This window comes from Magallana gigas, chromosome 7 (genome assembly GCF_963853765.1).
Source record: "Magallana gigas chromosome 7, xbMagGiga1.1, whole genome shotgun sequence".
In the NCBI taxonomy this organism is placed as follows: Eukaryota; Metazoa; Mollusca; class Bivalvia; order Ostreida; family Ostreidae; genus Magallana; species Magallana gigas.
Window position 1 is genome coordinate 51,387,665 of NC_088859.1, and position 19,476 is coordinate 51,407,140.

At 32.8% G+C, this 19,476-nt stretch overlaps 2 protein-coding genes across 3 annotated transcripts in view; both read left to right on the forward strand.

Moving 5' to 3' along the window:
• The window catches only part of LOC117684530 (uncharacterized), a 106,340-nt gene that overhangs the window by 23,880 nt on the left and 62,984 nt on the right, over positions 1-19,476 (forward strand). The window lies entirely within an intron of this gene.
• The window catches only part of LOC105318823 (uncharacterized), a 68,020-nt gene that overhangs the window by 933 nt on the left and 47,611 nt on the right, over positions 1-19,476 (forward strand). The window contains exons 2-4 of the mRNA XM_066065808.1: positions 117-290; positions 566-666; positions 1,722-1,812. Of these exons, the coding sequence (XP_065921880.1) occupies positions 117-290; positions 566-666; positions 1,722-1,812 (366 nt within the window). The remainder of the gene's footprint in view (positions 1-116; positions 291-565; positions 667-1,721; positions 1,813-19,476) is intronic.

Here is a 19,476-nt window from a genome sequence, read left to right on the forward strand (position 1 = left end):
AAAACTTGCATAATATGACAGTACAACATCTCTAGTTTGAGCTTCATATATCCTTCTACTGAACACATAACAATTAAAGTCTATGTATTCTGATTTACAAAATGTTTACAAAATAGTCTTTATAGAGGCGACGCATCTGAATTCTAACCACACAATGCACTGGAGCGAAGCTGTACAATTTTGCAGCAAAAGCGGGCTGGTTTTAAAAAAGTCAAAGCTTGGTCTTACAGATATTGATCAATTCTGGACAAGATTGTACAGAAAAGAAAGTGACTTTATTTACCTACATGGTTAGTATCCTAATCTCTTATAAACATGTTAGCAAGTGGATTTTTCCTCACGCCTCTGATGAATTAATGAAGTTTGTTTTGTGGGTCCAATGCAATTTTACCGTTGATCACCTGACTAATAGTGTAAAATAAGAACATTGTTCATCATTTTTTTTTTATTTACATCCATTCTCTGAAAACATTAGTTTGCTATTATGGTCAGCAATCTCAAATCATAAAATTTCAAACTATCACATTTGGAAATAATTTTACATAGATATAATTTTTTTCTTTAGGATGTATGAACACCCATAATGTCTATAAATCTGAGCACATGAAAATAGACCAGTGTATACAGGAATGTTTAAATAAAAGACATCATTTCTTTGTAATGCAAGTAAGTTTAGATTTAACACCAAAAATGTAGTGGCTTCTTTGTTACAATTTTTAAAGAATAACTATCGAATTCTAATACAACGTTCTTTGATAAATTATATACCAAATAGTTTTGTTATTTTATAGAAAAATCATAATTCTTTTGTTTATTTATATAGAAGAATCGAAATTCTTTTGTTTATTTATATAGAAGAGTCGAAATTCTTTTGTTTATTTGATAGATATATCGCAAATGTTTTGTTTATTTAATAAAATTATCCCAGTTGTTTTGTTTAATTTATAGAAATACCCCAATTGTTTTGTTTATTTGATAGAAATACCCCAATGGTTTTGTTTATATTACAGAATAAACTCAATTAATTTGTTTATTTTATAGACTTTCCAAATGTTTTTGTTTATTTCATAGAATTATCCACATTGTTTTGTTTATTTTATAGAATTATCCACATTGTTTTGTTTATTTTATAGAATTATCTACATTGTTTTGTTTATTTTATAGAATTATCTCCATTGTTTTGTTTATTTTATAGAATTATCTCCATTGTTTTGTTTATTTTATAAAATTATCTCCATTGTTTTGTCTTTTTATGGAATTATCTCCATTGTTTTGTCTAATTTATGGTATTATCTCCATTGTTTTATTAATTTTATGGAATTATCTCCATTGTTTTGTTTATTTTATGGAATTATCACCATTGTTTTGTCTATTTTATGGAATTATCTCCATTGTTTTGTCTATTTTATGGTATTATCTCCATTGTTTTGTTTATTTTATAGAATTATCTCCATTGTTTTGTTTATTTTATAGAATTATCTCCATTGTTTTGTTTATTTTATAGAATTATCTCCATTGTTTTGTTTATTTTATGGTATTATTTCCATTGTTTTGTTTATTTTATAGAATTATCTCCATTGTTTTGTCTATTTTATAGAATTATCTCCATTGTTTTGTCTATTTTATGGTATTATCTCCATTGTTTTGTTTATTTTATAGAATTATCTCCATTGTTTTGTCTATTTTATGGTATTATCTCCATTGTTTTGTTTATTTTATAGAATAGTAGCTGTTTCTGTCTCTCTGACCTTCAACCAAAACTTCAACAACAATGTAACCTCACCACCAGTTCATTTGTGTTTGGAGCGATCGGTATGTTATACTAGATACGATCTCGTTACGAGTAACGAGTAGGTCTTCCGTTCAATTTTTAAACGATACGATTAAAATATCAATGAAATACCAGAATTCTCCCTCAAACATTCCCATTCCGATAATGTATACGATTGTCAATATCCTTTAAAATGCTTAAAAAGTGTTTTGCATTTTCATATATTGCATATTGAAGATTTAAGAGTTTAGTCCCCTAAAATCCCTAATTATGTCATCAATTGGTTTGGAAATGAGTTTTACAAACTGATATTGTTACGATCAACAACTTTGTTTCTGTAATGCATTACAAAATCTTGATCGTTTTTAAGGTATGTGAAAAAGACTTTACGAGTGTCTTGGCCCCTAATGTAAGGGGCCAGCCGTTTTTTCTTGAGTTTTTTTCGAAAGGCCTCACAAATACTAACATATTTTGTTCTTACACCTATTTAAAATTGTTGATCATTTTTGAGATAAAAATGATTGAATATTTTAGGGGCCAGGCCTCTAGATCCTTAATGAGGACAAAGATTGGTGTTTTGATTGATGGAATCGATTAGAATCATCAGTGCAAGCATTTTCTCTTCTACAATGCTTAACAAAATATGTATCCTTCTTTAGATATATTGCGTCAAAGTTTTAGAACTTTGGCCCCTAAAAATCCCATATTACGTAATAAATGGGCGTGGCCATGATTTTTCTTGATAGATATTGTTACGGTCAACAACTTTGCTTCTATAATGCATTACAAAGTCTTTATCGTTTTAAAGTAATCTGTAATAGAGTTTACGAGTGTCTTGGCCCCTAATTGAAAAGGCCAGCCCCTTTTTCTTGAATTCAATCGAAAGGTCTCACAAATACTAACATTTTTTGTTCTTACACCTATTTAAAATTATTTATTATTTTTGAGATACAAATGATTGAATATTTTAGGGGCCAGCCCTCTAGATCCTTAATGGGGACAGATATTGGTATTTTGATTGATGGAATCGATTAGAATCATCGATGCAGGCATTTTCTCTTCACCAATGCTTAACAAAATATGTCTCCTTCTCTGGATATATTGCGTCAAATTTTAAGAATTTTGGCCCCTAAAAATCCCTAATTACGAAACAAATGGGCGTGGCAATAATTTTTCCTGATAGATATTGTTACGATTAACAACTTTGCTTCTATAATGCATTACAAAATCTTAATTGTTTTTAAGTTATTTGTAATAAAGTTTACGAGTGACTTGGCCCCTAAATAAAGGGGCCAGCCCCTATTTCTTGATTTTGTTGGAAAGAACTTTTGATTATCTACTAATTTTGTTATATATGTCTTAACAAAATATTAACTCATAAAAAGATACAGATCAAAACGTGTGAAAATTTTGATTCGAAATTCGGACCCAATTTTCGAGCCTAGGCGAGCTCAAATAAATTGCGCCACTGGCGCAAAAAAACTACATTCTGCACACCTTCAAACTATGGTCTACCTATCCTGAAAATTTCGTATTTATATCTCTAATAGTCTCTGAGTTTATGTCTGCACAAAGTTGGTCGTAAAAACTTACAAAATCGGCCGTAAATCGGAACCGGAAGTGACGATTTGAAAATTTCAAAAAACTTCTAGAATTATGACCACTGGCAATCATCTGTGAAAAAATGGTCAAAATCGGCCGAATAGTTTTCGAGATATCGGGTGCACAAAATTTGTGGAAAAAAATAATAATAACTAGATACGATCTCGTTACGAGTAACGAGTAGGTCTTCCGTTCAATTTTTAAACGATACGATTAAAATATCAATGAAATACCAGAATTCTCCCTCAAACATTCCCATTCCGATAATGTATACGATTGTCAATATCCTTTAAAATGCTTAAAAAGTGTTTTGCATTTTCATATATTGCATATTGAAGATTTAAGAGTTTAGTCCCCTAAAATCCCTAATTATGTCATCAATTGGTTTGGAAATGAGTTTTACAAACTGATATTGTTACGATCAACAACTTTGTTTCTGTAATGCATTACAAAATCTTGATCGTTTTTAAGGTATGTGAAAAAGACTTTACGAGTGTCTTGGCCCCTAATGTAAGGGGCCAGCCGTTTTTTCTTGAGTTTTTTTCGAAAGGCCTCACAAATACTAACATTTTTTGTTCTTACACCTATTTAAAATTGTTGATCATTTTTGAGATAAAAATGATTGAATATTTTAGGGGCCAGGCCTCTAGATCCTTAATGAGGACAAAGATTGGTGTTTTGATTGATGGAATCGATTAGAATCATCAGTGCAAGCATTTTCTCTTCTACAATGCTTAACAAAATATGTATCCTTCTTTAGATATATTGCGTCAAAGTTTTAGAAGTTTGGCCCCTAAAAATCCCATATTACGTAATAAATGGGCGTGGCCATGATTTTTCTCGATAGATATTGTTACGGTCAACAACTTTGCTTCTATAATGCATTACAAAATCTTGATGGTTTTTAAGGTATGTGAAAAAGACTTTACGAGTGTCTTGGCCCCTAATGTAAGGGGCCAGCCCCTTTTTCTTGAGTTTTTTTCGAAAGGCCTCACAAATACTAACATTTTTTGTTCTTACACCTATTTAAAATTGTTGATCATTTTTGAGATAAAAATGATTGAATATTTTAGGGGCCAGGCCTCTAGATCCTTAATGAGGACAGAGATTGGTGTTTTGATTGATGGAATCGATTGGAATCATCAGTGCAAGCATTTTCTCTTCTACAATGCTTAACAAAATATGTATCCTTCTTTAGATATATTGCGTCAAAGTTTTAGAACTTTGGCCCCTAAAAATCCCATATTACGTAATAAATGGGCGTGGCCATGATTTTTCTTGATAGATATTGTTACGGTCAACAACTTTGCTTCTATAATGCATTACAAAGTCTTTATCGTTTTAAAGTAATCTGTAATAGAGTTTACGAGTGTCTTGGCCCCTAATTGAAAAGGCCAGCCCCTTTTTCTTGAATTCAATCGAAAGGTCTCACAAATACTAACATTTTTTGTTCTTACACCTATTTAAAATTATTTATTATTTTTGAGATACAAATGATTGAATATTTTAGGGGCCAGCCCTCTAGATCCTTAATGGGGACAGATATTGGTATTTTGATTGATGGAATCGATTAGAATCATCGATGCAGGCATTTTCTCTTCACCAATGCTTAACAAAATATGTCTCCTTCTCTGGATATATTGCGTCAAATTTTAAGAATTTTGGCCCCTAAAAATCCCTAATTACGAAACAAATGGGCGTGGCAATAATTTTTCCTGATAGATATTGTTACGATTAACAACTTTGCTTCTATAATGCATTACAAAATCTTAATTGTTTTTAAGTTATTTGTAATAAAGTTTACGAGTGTCTTGGCCCCTAAATAAAGGAGCCAGCCCCTATTTCTTGATTTTGTTGGAAAGAACTTTTGATTATCTATTATTTTGTTATATATGTCTTAACAAAATATTAACTCATAAAAAGATACAGATCAAAACGTGTGAAAATTTTGATTCGAAATTCGGACCCAATTTTCGAGCCTAGGCGAGCTCAAATAAATTGCGCCACTGGCGCAAAAAAACTACATTCTGCACACCTTCAAACTATGGTCTACCTATCCTGAAAATTTCGTATTTATATCTCTAATAGTCTCTGAGTTTATGTCTGCACAAAGTTGGTCGTAAAAACTTACAAAATCGGCCGTAAATCGGAACCGGAAGTGACGATTTGAAAATTTCAAAAAATTTCTAGAATTATGACCACTGGCAATCATCTGTGAAAAAATGGTCAAAATCGGCCGAATAGTTTTCGAGATATCGGGTGCACAAAATTTGTGGAAAATAATAATAACTAGATACGATCTCGTTACGAGTAACGAGTAGGTCTTCCGTTCAATTTTTAAACGATACGATTAAAATATCAATGAAATTTTCTGAATTCCACCTCAAACACTCCCATTCAGATAATGTATACGATTGTCAATATCCCTTCAATTGCATAACAAAGTGCTTTGCTTTTTCACATTTTGCGTATCAAAGATTTAAGAGTTTAGTCCCCTAAAATCAAAAATTTCGTCATCAATGGGTGTGGCAATGAGTTTTACAAACTGATATTCTTATGATCAAAAACTTTGTTTTTGTAATGCATTACAAAATCTTGATTATTTTTAAGGTATATGAAAAAGACTTTACGAGTGGCTTGGCCCCTAATTTAAGGGTCCAGCCCCTTTTTCTTGAATTCAGTCGAAAGGTCTCACAAATTCTAACATTTCTGTTATTACACGTATCTAAAATTGTTGATCATTTTTGAGATAAAAATGATTGAATATTTTAGAGGCCAGCCCTCTAGATCCTTAATGGGGACAGATATTGGTGTTTTGATTGATGGAATCGATTAGAATCATCAACGCAAGCATTTTCTCTTTTACAAAGCTTAACAAAATATGTCTCCTTCTTTAGATATATTGTGTCAAAGTTTAGGTACTTTGGCCCCTAAAAATCCCTAATTACGTAATAAATGGGCGTGGCAATGATTTTTCCTGATAGATATTGTTACGATAAACAACTTTGCTTCCATAATGCATTACGAAATCGTTATCATTTTTAAGTTATCTGAAATAGAGTTTACGAGTGGCTTGGCCCCTAATTTAAGGGGCCAGCCCCCTTTTCTTGAATTCAATCGAAAGGTCTTACAAATTCTAACATTTTTTGTTCTAAAGTCTATTTAAAATTGTTTATCATTTTTGAGATACAAATGTTTGAATATTTAAGGGGCCAGCCCTCTAGATCCCTGAAGGGGACAGAAATTGGTATTTTCATTGATGGAATCGATGAGAATCATCAATGCAAGCATTTTCTCTTCTACAATGCTTAACAAGATGTGTCTCCTTCTCTAGATATATTGCGTCAAAGTTTCAGTACTTTGGCCCCTAAAAATTCCTAATTACGTAACAAATGGGCGTGGCAATAATTTTTCCTGACAGATATTGTGACGATCAACAACTTCGCTTCTATAAAGCATTACAAAATCTTAATCGTTTTTAAGTTATTTGTAACAGAGTTTACAGGTGTCTTGGCCCCTAAATAAAGGGGCCAGCCCCTTTTTCTTGATTTTGTTGGAAAGAACTTTTAATCATCTACTACTTTTGTTATACATGTCTTATCAAAATATTAACTGATAAAAAGATACAGATCAAAATGTATGAAAAGTTTGATGAAAAATTCGTACTTAATTTTCGAGCCTAGGCGAGCTCAAAGGAATGGCGCCACTGGCGCCTAAAAACTACTTTGTGCACAACTACAATCTATGGTCTACCTATCCTGAAAATTTCATTATTATATCTCTGATAGTCTCTGAGTTTATGTCTGCACAAAATGGGTCGTAAAAACTGACAAAATCGGCCGTAAATCGGAAGCGGAAGTGCCGATTTCAAAATTTCAAAAAACTTCTAGAATTATGACCTCTGGCAATCATCTGTGAAAAAATGGTCGAAATCGGCCGAATAGTTTTCGAGATATCGCGTGCACAAAATTTGTGGAAAAAAATAATAATAATAACTAGATACGATCTCGTTACGAGTAACGAGTAGGTCTTCCGTTCAATTTTTTAAATGATACGATTAATGAAATGAAATTTCAGAATTTCCCCTCAACCCTTTCCTTTCAGATAATGTATACGATTGTCAATATCCTTTAAAATGCTTAACAAAGTGTTTTGCGTTTTAAGAAACAGCACATTAAAGATTTTAGTCCACAAAAATCCCTAATTACGTCATGAATGGGTGTGACAATGAGTTTTTTTAAAATCATGTTTAAGGTATGTGTAAGAGACTCTACGAGTCCCTTTGCCCCTAATTAATTGGGCCAGCCCCTTTTTCTTGATTTTGTTCAAAAGTTTTTAAGAATACTAACATTTTTTGTTCTTACACCCATATAAAATTATTGATCATTTTTTTGATACAAATGATTGAATATTTCAGGGGCCAACCCTCTAGATCCCTAATGGGGACAGCCATTGGTGTTTTGATTAGTGGAATCGATTAGAATCATCAATGCAAACATTTTCTCTTCTACAATGCCTAACAAAATATGTCTACTTCTCTAGATATATTGCGTCAAAATTTAAGTACTTTGGCCGCTAAAATCACTAGTTACGTAATAAATGGGCGTGGCAATGATTTTACCTGATAGATATTGTTACAATCAACAACTTTGCTTCTTTAATGCATTACAAAATCTTGATCGTTTTTAAATTATTTGTAATAGAGTTTACGAGTGTCTTGGTCCCTAATTTAAGGGGCCAGCCCTTATTTCATGATTTCCGTGGAAAGATGTTTTTATTATCTACAACTTTTATTATATATGTTTTAATAAAATATCAACTCATAAAAAGATACAGATCAAAATGTATGAAAATTTTGATTCGAAATTCGTACCCAATTTTCGAGCCTAAGCGAGGTCAAAGAAATGGCGCCACAGGCGCCAAAAAAGTACATTCTGCACACCTTCAAAATATGCTCTACCTATCCTGAAAATTCGTGCTCAAAGAAATGGTGCCACTCGCGCCTAAAAACTACATTATGCACACCTTCAAACTATGGTCTACCAATCCTGAAAATTTCATATTCATATCTCTGATAGTCTCTGAGTTAAGGTCTGCACAAAATGGTCATAAAAATTTACAAAATCGGCCGTAAATCGGAACCGGAAATGACGATTTGAAAAGCAACATTGATTTATTAATTAGTCCCCTTGACGAAAATGTTGACCTTCGCTTCGTGTCGAGCCATATTTTCGTCCCTCGGGGTTAATATAATCAATGTTGCCATCAAACCCAGTCAGCATTTGTATAACATTACTGCAGTAGGGATTTTCAAATAGGGGCGAATATGAAAAGTTTGTTGTTAAAGAGTTTATATTTAAAATTTTAGCATACCTTTTAGTATACTTAAGGATTTATTGTGAGTTATTAATTATAATCGTAACTGATTAAATATTTTTGTTTTGTAAAATATTTGTTGTTGTGTATGCCACACACATTTAAGAAATAAACAACGTTATTTAGTGAACATGGCGTTATGAATAGCAATTGCTCTGCTGGCATATTCCATGATGCGCGCTAGCGCATCATTGAAAATATGCCAGCAGAGCAGTTGCTATTCATCACGCCATGTTCACTAAATAATCGTTGTTTATTACTTATATTTGCATTTTACCACTTGCAAATACCCTGTATTAGCCTAGACCTTGACATTTAGCATTGTATGAAAAATAGACATTCAGACTGTAATGTATCTTTTTAATTCACATAGATTTGTTAACAGAATCAATGATATGTTATAACAGTAATTCCTTTAAAATGTTATTTTAAGACATGTTTAAATTAAATACATCAATTTTATGGAGTTGGAGAAAACCACATGATGTATCGTATTGTGGTTTAAGGAGGCCGACTTTAGTTTGCATTGCGCATGTTTTTGCGCATTCTAATATTATACAGTTGATTTATACTTCTTATGAATTTTTTTCGATATCATTTTTAAAATTGAACACAATAAACAAAATACAGATAAAAATATTTAGATTTTTGAAGGAAATTTTTATTTTTAACACGATTTTTACGTTGTGCGGTAGGGGAGCATTGCCATTGCGCTTTTATGACGTTATGATAAAATGAAGCTTTGTAGGAGTACGTTATAAGAAATAACATAAAAGAAAAAGTAAAAATTGTACGCTGTTGAAATTTTATATACAGAATGATGCTATCCTCGAGGACATTTTCCTCATTTTTGAAATGAATTCATTATACCAATCATCATTCGCGATGATCCAAATATATAGCAAAATTTGGTGCATTTTAATATTTTGAGATGGCCCCCACTAAAAACCAGACGGTAGAATTTTGTGTTTTTTACATATAAGGTAGGAAATGATATTACTTATCATATATCACAATTTGAGAAAAAAAGCTATTGTAGTATTTTTTAAAACTGCTTTGATGTGCGGAAAATGACAGTTTCCTATATATTCCTATAGTAAATGTACCTCTATTTTGAGATGGTCCTTAAAAAGAACCAGACGGTCGATTTTCATGAACCTTCGCAAATAAACTAGAGTTGGTTTAAATTACATATGGTTAAAAAATAAAGAGTTATGCTATTGTAGTTTTTCCGCAAAAAAACCCAAATCGGCCTCCTTAAATCAATAATGTCAAGGAAAAGTATATGATGTCACACCTTTATGACGTCATAGTATACAGACAGAGCAATTGCAATTATACCGAGCGCAGCGAGAGACGGGCGAAGCCCGCCTCGCGAAGCGAAGATTAATGGTAACACGTATATATAAGAAAATCAGTGAAAAATGAAAGTTGAATCAGGGGTACTAAGGCCAAAAAAATTTTCTTCCAGCCCTGGGCGCCGCCATATTGGCAGCCATTTTGTTTTTAAAAAGTTAGTTCGATCATTGATTGACTGGCACTTATCGATGTTTATTGCCCCTAAACTCGATTAAATAAGTTCCAGTGTTTCAATAGAAGGTAATTTGAATTAAAAGAAATTACATGTAAAAAGGAAACCAGATAAGTTTCAATAGCGCTTCAATCAAGAAACACGACTTGTTCTATGTATGTCTTATCAAAATATCAGATGGAAAATAAAAACATTAACGTCAAGGAACTGATCTTTTTGATACTGAACAAAGTATTCAATTTTATTACATTGGCATTCATATGAATTAAATTGATGAACAATAAAAGAAGAAATTAAAAAAAAAATCGGAATCACGCAACTCTCTTCGGCTATTTCCGAAGACAAAACTTGAACGTTTTACGTCTGAAATATGACGTCATAATGCAGACTGAGCACGCGACGTTTAGTTTAACTTTGACGAATGGTATGAGTAGGCAGGCGGATCTTACTGTGTGCGTTTTATCATACAAAATTCAAACTACACTATGTTAAATCTGCGGTCACACCGTTTACATATTAGAAAAATAATTGCAGTTCCTCCGTATGGACTTACAGTGGGAAAGAACAATGGATATGCAAATATATGATCATATGTACACATGTATATATATATATGTACATGAAAGCACGTGAGCACGAATACAAAATTTTAAAGATTCTCAGTGTAGTTTCAATAATGTAGTATTTGGTACTGCAAAGTTGTCATACTCCTTAACATAAAAATAAGAAAAAAAACATGATATATTTTTATTAGTTCAATTTCCTCCAAATTGATGCGTCTATCGGTACTTTCAGTACTTTGATTTTTTTTTATACTAATATTCAAATTATTATCCATCAATAGATATTTAAAAATCACGTCAAATATACCATTTCTAGCATGTTTAAGTCGTTGGTGAACTATATAATATCATATATCAATAACATGTTATTTTATTTGCGTTAAATATATATTATTTCGCTTTACGTCCTGCCTACATTACAATTTGTTATTGATTCATAAACAAATAAACAACGTACCATTGGTTTCTACTGATAATTTGTGATTTTTTCAATTTTTAGCCTGAATTTCAAAACATAATCCATTATTATTATTTTTTATTGTGATAAATGTAAATACATCACTATAGGAGTTCATTTGGGTAAAGTGGCTCATCGGAGAATTAGCCAATCAGCGTCATTTATCTATATTTGGATTTGTTTACAAAGAAGAACGCTGTGATCTACAGATCGAAAGCTGCGTGAGTCTGTAATTAATAAGTCCTTTTCAACGCTATCAAAGTGTGAAATAAAAGAATCACCCATCAAGTACAAAGTGTCAGTGCAGTACAAGAACTCAGTGTAAGTATAGTACATGAATTTGGATGCATACAGGGAAACGGTGTATCGTTTGCATGTGCCATTTTGTCTGCAAGGGCTTCAGAGGATCAGTTATGTGTGATCAATACAATTACATTAAAGATATATTAATACGCAATCAAAATCGGAGAGGTTGAGTATTGTGTTATGTTATTATTATTTATTGCTTTTATGTTTGTTATAATTGAATAGCAGAGGCACATTTTAGTACATCACGTCCGCGTACTTGTTTGTAACAAAATTTGGGAGGCGCCGAAGGGGGTTGGTGTTTTACATTGTCACAGAATCGCCGATCCTGTGAAGAGGTCTCGTTTTTACTGTGTTTCCCGGGAACGGCGATTCTGAATAGAGAATTCATTTTTTTTTAAACTGTTATGTTTTATTAATTTGTGTTGTAGCTGTATTAAAATATCTGATTATAGTAATTCAATGGATTTTGAGGTGGCTGTGGATTAAGAATTTGGGATGAATTGCACCACTGAGATGTCTCATACATATACAATCCCGAAACATCTCATGCTTTTATAATTTTGTTCTATATTGTCCTCCATCTGGAAAAATGAATAATTCTAGCAACAAACCAGAAAGGTAAATAACAGATTGCCAACTCTGCAATTAGCGTGTTTTGTTGTTGGAAAATGTTACTGGACCAACCTTCCTTTGAGAATTATATATTAGTAGACTGAGATAATGATCTTAAAGCTGCTTGGTCCGATTTTATATCAAATTTTATGCAGGCTTTTAAACAATGGTTATGCTAAGTATAGCCCACTTTACGTCCACGGGAACGTATATATAAGCATTAGTTTAATATTTATCAAAATTATCCAAACTTGCTTCCCATGGAATTACATCCCCTGGAACCTGGAAAATTTTAGTTACCCAACAACATTGTCCCCCATGAATAAAAATGATTCCACAGTAGGTTTATCTATATATGAGCAATAGTTTAAGATATTGACTAGGCCATCCTTAAAAATTTGTATGTTTGGAATTGCCACCTGGAGGTGACAATAAAGAAATAAAGCGGATATATCCTTCTTTGAATAACACAATCTTGCTACAGAAATGATACTCTAAGGATCCATAAAATAAAATTTTGGTGTAGCGTTCCACCTTGAATTTTGTACGTCTGTTCCTTGTTTCATGTGCATTTTTTGTTTCTATATTATTACTTGTTATCCCCTTGCGCAACTTGTTGCAAGGGGGATATAGCATTGCTGCTGTGTGTGTGTATGTGTTTGTGTGTGTCCTTTGTCAGCTCTTTAGCAAAATTCCCAGAAAACCCTCCAATGAATATTCATCGAACTTTGTACACTTCTTTGGCATGGTAACAGGACAAACCCTATTGATTTTCAAGTCAATTGATTCAATATTTTTAGCTCACCTGAGCTGAAAGCTCAAGTGAGCTATTCTGATCACTTTTTGTCCGTCGTCCGTCCGTCCGTCTGTCCGTCCGTCCGTCTGTCCGTCTGTCTGTCCGTCTGTAAACTTTTTACATTTTGAACTTCTTCTCTAAAACCGCTTATCCAATTTCAACCAAATTTGGCACAAAGCATCCTTATGGGAGGGCGAATATAAATTGCAGAAATAAAAGTCAGATCTGTATTCAAAGCGGAGAAAACCTTGAAACTGTAAAAAAAGGGGGGTGCATTTTAAAAAATCTTCTTCTCAAGAACTACTGATTCCAATTCAACGTTGTTTAGCATAAATTATCCTTATGGGAAGGAAAATATAAATTGCAAAAATTAAGGTCTAATTATGTTTCAAATCTGAGTTATTACGAAAATAATAATAAAGGAAAGGCGTGTTTCAATCAGTTTAATAGCTTCGGATTCGGCATTCGGTAAAATGGGTAGACAAGACTTGGCCTGGGAAAAACAAAAGATTGGCAGTTATTAATCTGCCAAACTCATTAAAATTTCAGGATATTTGATGGACCAGTATATTTGTATTTGCTGTAAATATTGCTGCAAAATAATGCGTATTTGGAATTGACGATTGCCGATCTGCCCCGGCTTTTATTTTGCCACGGCCCAGGTTTGCGTACCCATTTTACCAAGACTCGTATTCCATACATCTAAAACGAGGTTCTTTGTTTAAAGCAGCCATGACATTATACGAAAAAGGGTCGATCTGACTATGATGAATTTGCTTGTTGTGCAACAGTTCGCGAATGAAGGGAGAGTTTTGAAACATGCAAAATGTATTTGTGCCGATTTTGTGAAGTAAATTGAGGCTAAATATTTCAATGCGTTGACAGTTTTCACACATGACGTTGGTGTTAGCTTGTTCTGATTTTCGTTTCGTTTTCATTATTTATGCTTTGTAACCTGGGAACTATCGTCTGTATTTCGTGATTTTTACGTATCAAATCAAACAGAGACTTCGGTAAATCAAACAGTTAACTGTTTACCTGCGCAAATTAAGCAAAATCTGATGTATCAAAAAAGTACTGAAATACAATTCATTCTATCGGTAATTCGGCATTATATTTTGCGTAATGGTATATTAATGCAATAGGTTTTGTTGAGATGCTCGGCATTTTCTCGAGTTTATTCAGTTTAAATAGAGTTTGATATCGCTGTCGGAAATATGTAGGTATATACATCTACATGTATATATATATATATGATTCATTTCGAAAAAATAAATTGTGTTCTTTATTTGTTATAGTGCATGTTTCTTGTGTTTTATATAATTGTTTACAATTTCTATTTACTAACCATATTTGAGTGTTAAGCTTCGAATTATAAGCAAGATACAGAGATTTGCTCACAATTCTATGTTTGTACACAGATCTTAAAAGCTAAAGATTAAAAAACTAAAAAAAACTAAAAAAAATGTCAATATTTATTAAGAAAATTTTCAAAGTCAACTTCCAGAAACTAACTTTAACAACTTACTAGTATTGCATTGTAAATTTAACCTTTTTTAGCTCACCTGAGCCAAAGTCTTCTCAAAAACTATTAGGCCAGGAAAGCTCAAATTTGAGTGGAAGCATCCTCAGATAGTGTAGATTCAAGTTTGTTCAAATCATGGTTCCCGGGGGTAGGGTGGGGCCACAATAGGGGGGTCATGTTTTACATAAGAATATATAGACTAAAATCTTTAAAAATCTTCTCAAAAACTATTAGGCCAGAAAAGTTCAAATTGAAATGAAAGCATCCTCAGGTAGTGTAGATTCAAGTTTGTTCAAATCATGATCCCCGGGGGTAGGGTGGGGCCACAATTGGGAGATCAAGTTTTACATAGGAATATATTGAGAAAATCTTTTAAAAATCTTCTTCTCAAAAATATTTGGCCAAGAAATCTCAAATTGGCATGTAACCATCCTTAGGAAATGTAGATTCAAGTTTGTTCAAATCATGGTCCCTGGGGGTAGGGCGGGGTCACAATGGGGGATGAATTTTTATAGATAGAGAAAATCTTTAAAAGTCTTCTTCTCAAAATTATTAGGCCAGGAAAGCCCAAATTTGAGTGGAAGCATCCCCAGATCGTATAGATTCAAGTTTGTTTAAATAATAGTCCAGGGGTAGGATGAGGCCACAATGGGGGATGAATTTTTACTTAGGAATATATAGAGAAAATCTTTAAAAATCTTTTTTAAAGAATTTTTGGCCAGAAAGGGTTTAAACTTGTGTAGAGGCATCCTCGGGTAGTGTAAATTCAAGTTTGCAAAATCACAGTCCCTAGTGGTAGGGCGGGACCGTGATGGCGGTTTGAATTTTTACATAGGAATATGAAGAGAAAATCTTTAAAACTATTCTGGGAAAGTGTTCGCTTCAAAACTCAGTACTTAGTGTGAAAGCAAAGGTTATGCAGATTTAAGTCTGATGAAACCATGATTCCCTAGAGAAAAATGGGGCCATGAAATGGGGGGAGGGGGGGGGGTATATAGGAATAGAGACAAATCTTCTTACAGGTACAACAACAAAAGGGGCTTGGTATTTACCAAAAAATGAGGTTGATAAAAATTGACAGATTTTCAATTTTTTTTAGCAAGATCTACTGTACTCAGTTGTCAAGATATTTTGATACTGTAATGCTAATTTGATCAGAATTAAGGCAATTGTTGCTCAGGTGAGCGATGTGGCCCCTGGGCCTCTTGTTTTAATTATCATAAAAAAGCAAAGTTAAAGCATGATTTCTTTGTACGATTTGAGAATAGACATTTCCGGTAATTTTTTGTACGACTTTAAGTAAATCGCTACTGTGTGCAGTTCAAATCAACAACTTGATATATTTTAGATTTTAATCTAGTAAAGGTAAAATACAAAAACAAACGTTTTGTAGTATTGGAGGGTTGGAAGATTGCCCATTGGTAAAAATTGAAGCGGGCAAGAAATTAAAGTCATTCGATTGATATCGAAACAAACAGTCTACTTTAGACCAATTTTCCCTTATTACTTACAATAAAACTAGTCCAAAATTCAGAGGATACTTTGACAGATATCGCACATTAATCATGCGAAGATTGTTTCATATCAATAATAACTGCATATCTACCGGTACTACTATGGGTTGTAATACCAAAAGCAACTAAAATTTTGTCCATCAGAGTAGACTTCAAATCGCTAGATCTTCAGCTATGTTTCATAATATACATGTATACGGATCGTTTATGTATGCTTTTACCACTTAATGAATCTATATTATTTAAATTGAAGCATATGTGTACATGTTTTGAGTTTCTGCTAGGAATAGGAAAACTGTGCAGCCACATACATGTAAACCCCCCCCCCCCCCCCCTCAAATTTATACACCACAAAGCTTGGGGATTAGGATAAAATAGAAATTATGAATTCAAAGTGGTTTTTAGAAATACTTCTGTCATATTTATTTTGATCTGATAAATTTTGATCTGAAATATTTACATGGATTTTCACAAATAATGCATTTCCCCCTACAGTCATGTCGTGAGGGGATGCTCTGCTTTGCGGTGCCCTTGTTAGGTTTGTTATTGACTGATGACTACAGAAATATATCGAGTTGATCAATCTGATAAATGATGAGGCAAAGCTGAGCCATCTATGAGATTGATCAACGCGATATATTTCCATAGTCATTCATTAACAATCTTAACGAGTGTTTTGTTTTCCAAAAAACTATAAAGAGAGAAATTTTTATCCAGGTTTTTCAAAGAAAAAAAACGGTTATGAAAATGGTGAAAATGGCAGGCGAGCGGGTGGCTGCCAAAAGGGTACCCTTAATGTACGGATAACTCCTCCTACAGTTTTCAAGATCGGAAGTTGTTCTTTTGCAAATCAGTTGGATTGGACTTATATCTGAGATGTGCATATTGATAGGAATTGTTTCTGATGATTTATTTAAAAAGAACCAGCTGTTGAACTTCGTCATTTTGCATAAAATTGTTGCATACATGGTACCCCTATTGTACAGTGCGGATAACTGCTCCTGCAGTTTTCAAGATAGGAAGTTGTTCTTTAGCAGATCACTTGGACATGTATCAGATGTGTGCATATTGCTAAGGTTTTTTTTTCTGATTGATTTCTCAAAAATATACCAGCTTTTGTACTTAGTCATTTTTTTTCAAAATATTGCATATAGGGTACCCCTATTGTACAGATAAGTCCTCATACAGTTTTTAAGATAGAAAGTTGAACTTTAGCAGATCAATTGGACATATTTTAAAGGTGTGCATATTGCTAGGATTTTGATTTCTTTGGATTTATGTAAAAAAAAAATAGCAGCTGTTGAACTTAGTCATTTTTTGGCAAAGTATTGGACACATGTTGGATATAGAGTACCCCATTTCTCGTGATAGGTAGTGTTCATCAATTCAGGATATGGATTATAGATACTGTTCACACAAAAGAAAACCTGGTTTGCTGTCACATTGACAGCTTTTCTCTTGTTTCTTATAAGTATCAATGGTCTTAAGAAATCCATGTAAGAGTGACGTTATATTTCGTCCCATTTAACACAGTCAAACTATTTTAAATTCTCATTCTCGCCTTTCGAAATTTTTGTGAAAATCTTTGTTGCACCCTTGTTTACTTACAATCTTTTATAATTCCCTGCTTTGGAATAGGGCAGTAATATTGCTTTGCTGCTGTCAGCCGGTCCACCAACAGTTTCTGTTCATTTTCTTTGCAGAGGATGCACATATTGAAATGAAATTTGGTGTACAGGTTTAGAATAATGTTTAAGTCAAGTTCGATTTTTTGGTACCATCGATCAATTTTTGACAGTTATGCCCCTTGGATGTAGAAAAATTCCAATTATTTGAAGTTTCTGTTCTTTTTCTTTGCAGAGGTTGCTTTTATTGATATGAATTTTCGTATACAGGTTTTTCATAATAATATCTAGGTTAAGTGCGATTTTTGGTATGATCAAGCAACTTTCGAGAGAGATATGCCCGTTGGAAATAGAAAAATCCAATTATTTGCAATTTCCATTTATTTTCTTTGCAGATGTTGAACTTACTGAAATAGAATTTAGAATACAGATTATTCAAAATAATATTTAGCTCCACTTTAATTTTGGGTACAATCAAGCATTTTTTGACAGAGTTATGTGTCTTGGACTTAGAAAAATATCAAGTATATGTAGTTTCTACATCTTCTATGCAGAACTTTTAATTATTTGCAGTTATGGTTCATTTTCTTGTTTTAATGTGTGGGGGGGGGGGGGGGGGCATACAGTGGCAGCAACGTTATTGTTGACAAAAGACACGCACGATTCTGATACACGAACGATCACGCACGATACACGAACGATCACACACGATACGTGGACGATCACTAACTTACTGAATTTTTATGATACAGGAAAGAAAACGATAAAACACGCAACCGAACGATTCTACACCATTAAACACACAAAATCAAAATTAATTTTTAAGATTAGGATTAAGGAAAATTATTGCTTTAATTTGTATTCTTTTGTGTTTGCGTTTTATTGAAAAGCAGCATGTACTTAATTCATGCACTCAGTCTGTTTTATATTTTATGAGTTAACAATTTTACACATTCATACACAAATATATAGGATTCACACATACATTAATTTTTTTGTCTCCATAACGAATATTAACTTCTGTCATAAGTAAAAGAAAATTAAGTGTAAAAGAAATGAAGATAATGCATTAACTATATGAAATGATTTACAAACGAGTTGACTGTTTATGTAATCCAATTTCCTTACGTACAATTTAATTATTCAGAATACAGGTAAATTTGTTAACTTGTTTCATAGAATTTCGATTTTTCACATACAATATTTTCATAATTTACAGTATATAATTGATTTATTTCCATATATTCTAAATTTTAAAGCATCTTAATAAATCTTATTTCAAACAAATGTTTATACAATGTATCAGATAGGAATGCGTATCGTATTCTCATTTAAAAGAAAAACGTTGAGAATATTTGTTTAGTTTAAAATCGGGAATGTGTAAGCTTGACCGCTATCATTCAATGAGTCGCTCTTGCTAATATGATTAAAATTATGTGTCAAGACACATAGTTGCTTGATATAGGCTGATTATAAAATTATGCAAAACTAACTCGACCAAACGAAGGATTGAATGAGCTATGGAAATCCTTACTAAATGTATTTAACGACGAAAGAGAGAATGACTGTTAACAACTGTCAATGTTCTTCTATAAAAAAAAAGTTTAAAATTCACATTGTTTTACAAAAACTTTTTATACCCCCGCTCCGAAGGAGAGGGGGTATACTGTTTTACCCTTGTGTGTCTGTCTGTCCGTCCGTCTGTCCGTCTGTCTGTCCGTCTGTCTGTCCGTCCGTAACAAAAATTTCTGTCGCATTTATCTCAGCAACTATTTATCGCAGATGCTTGAAATTT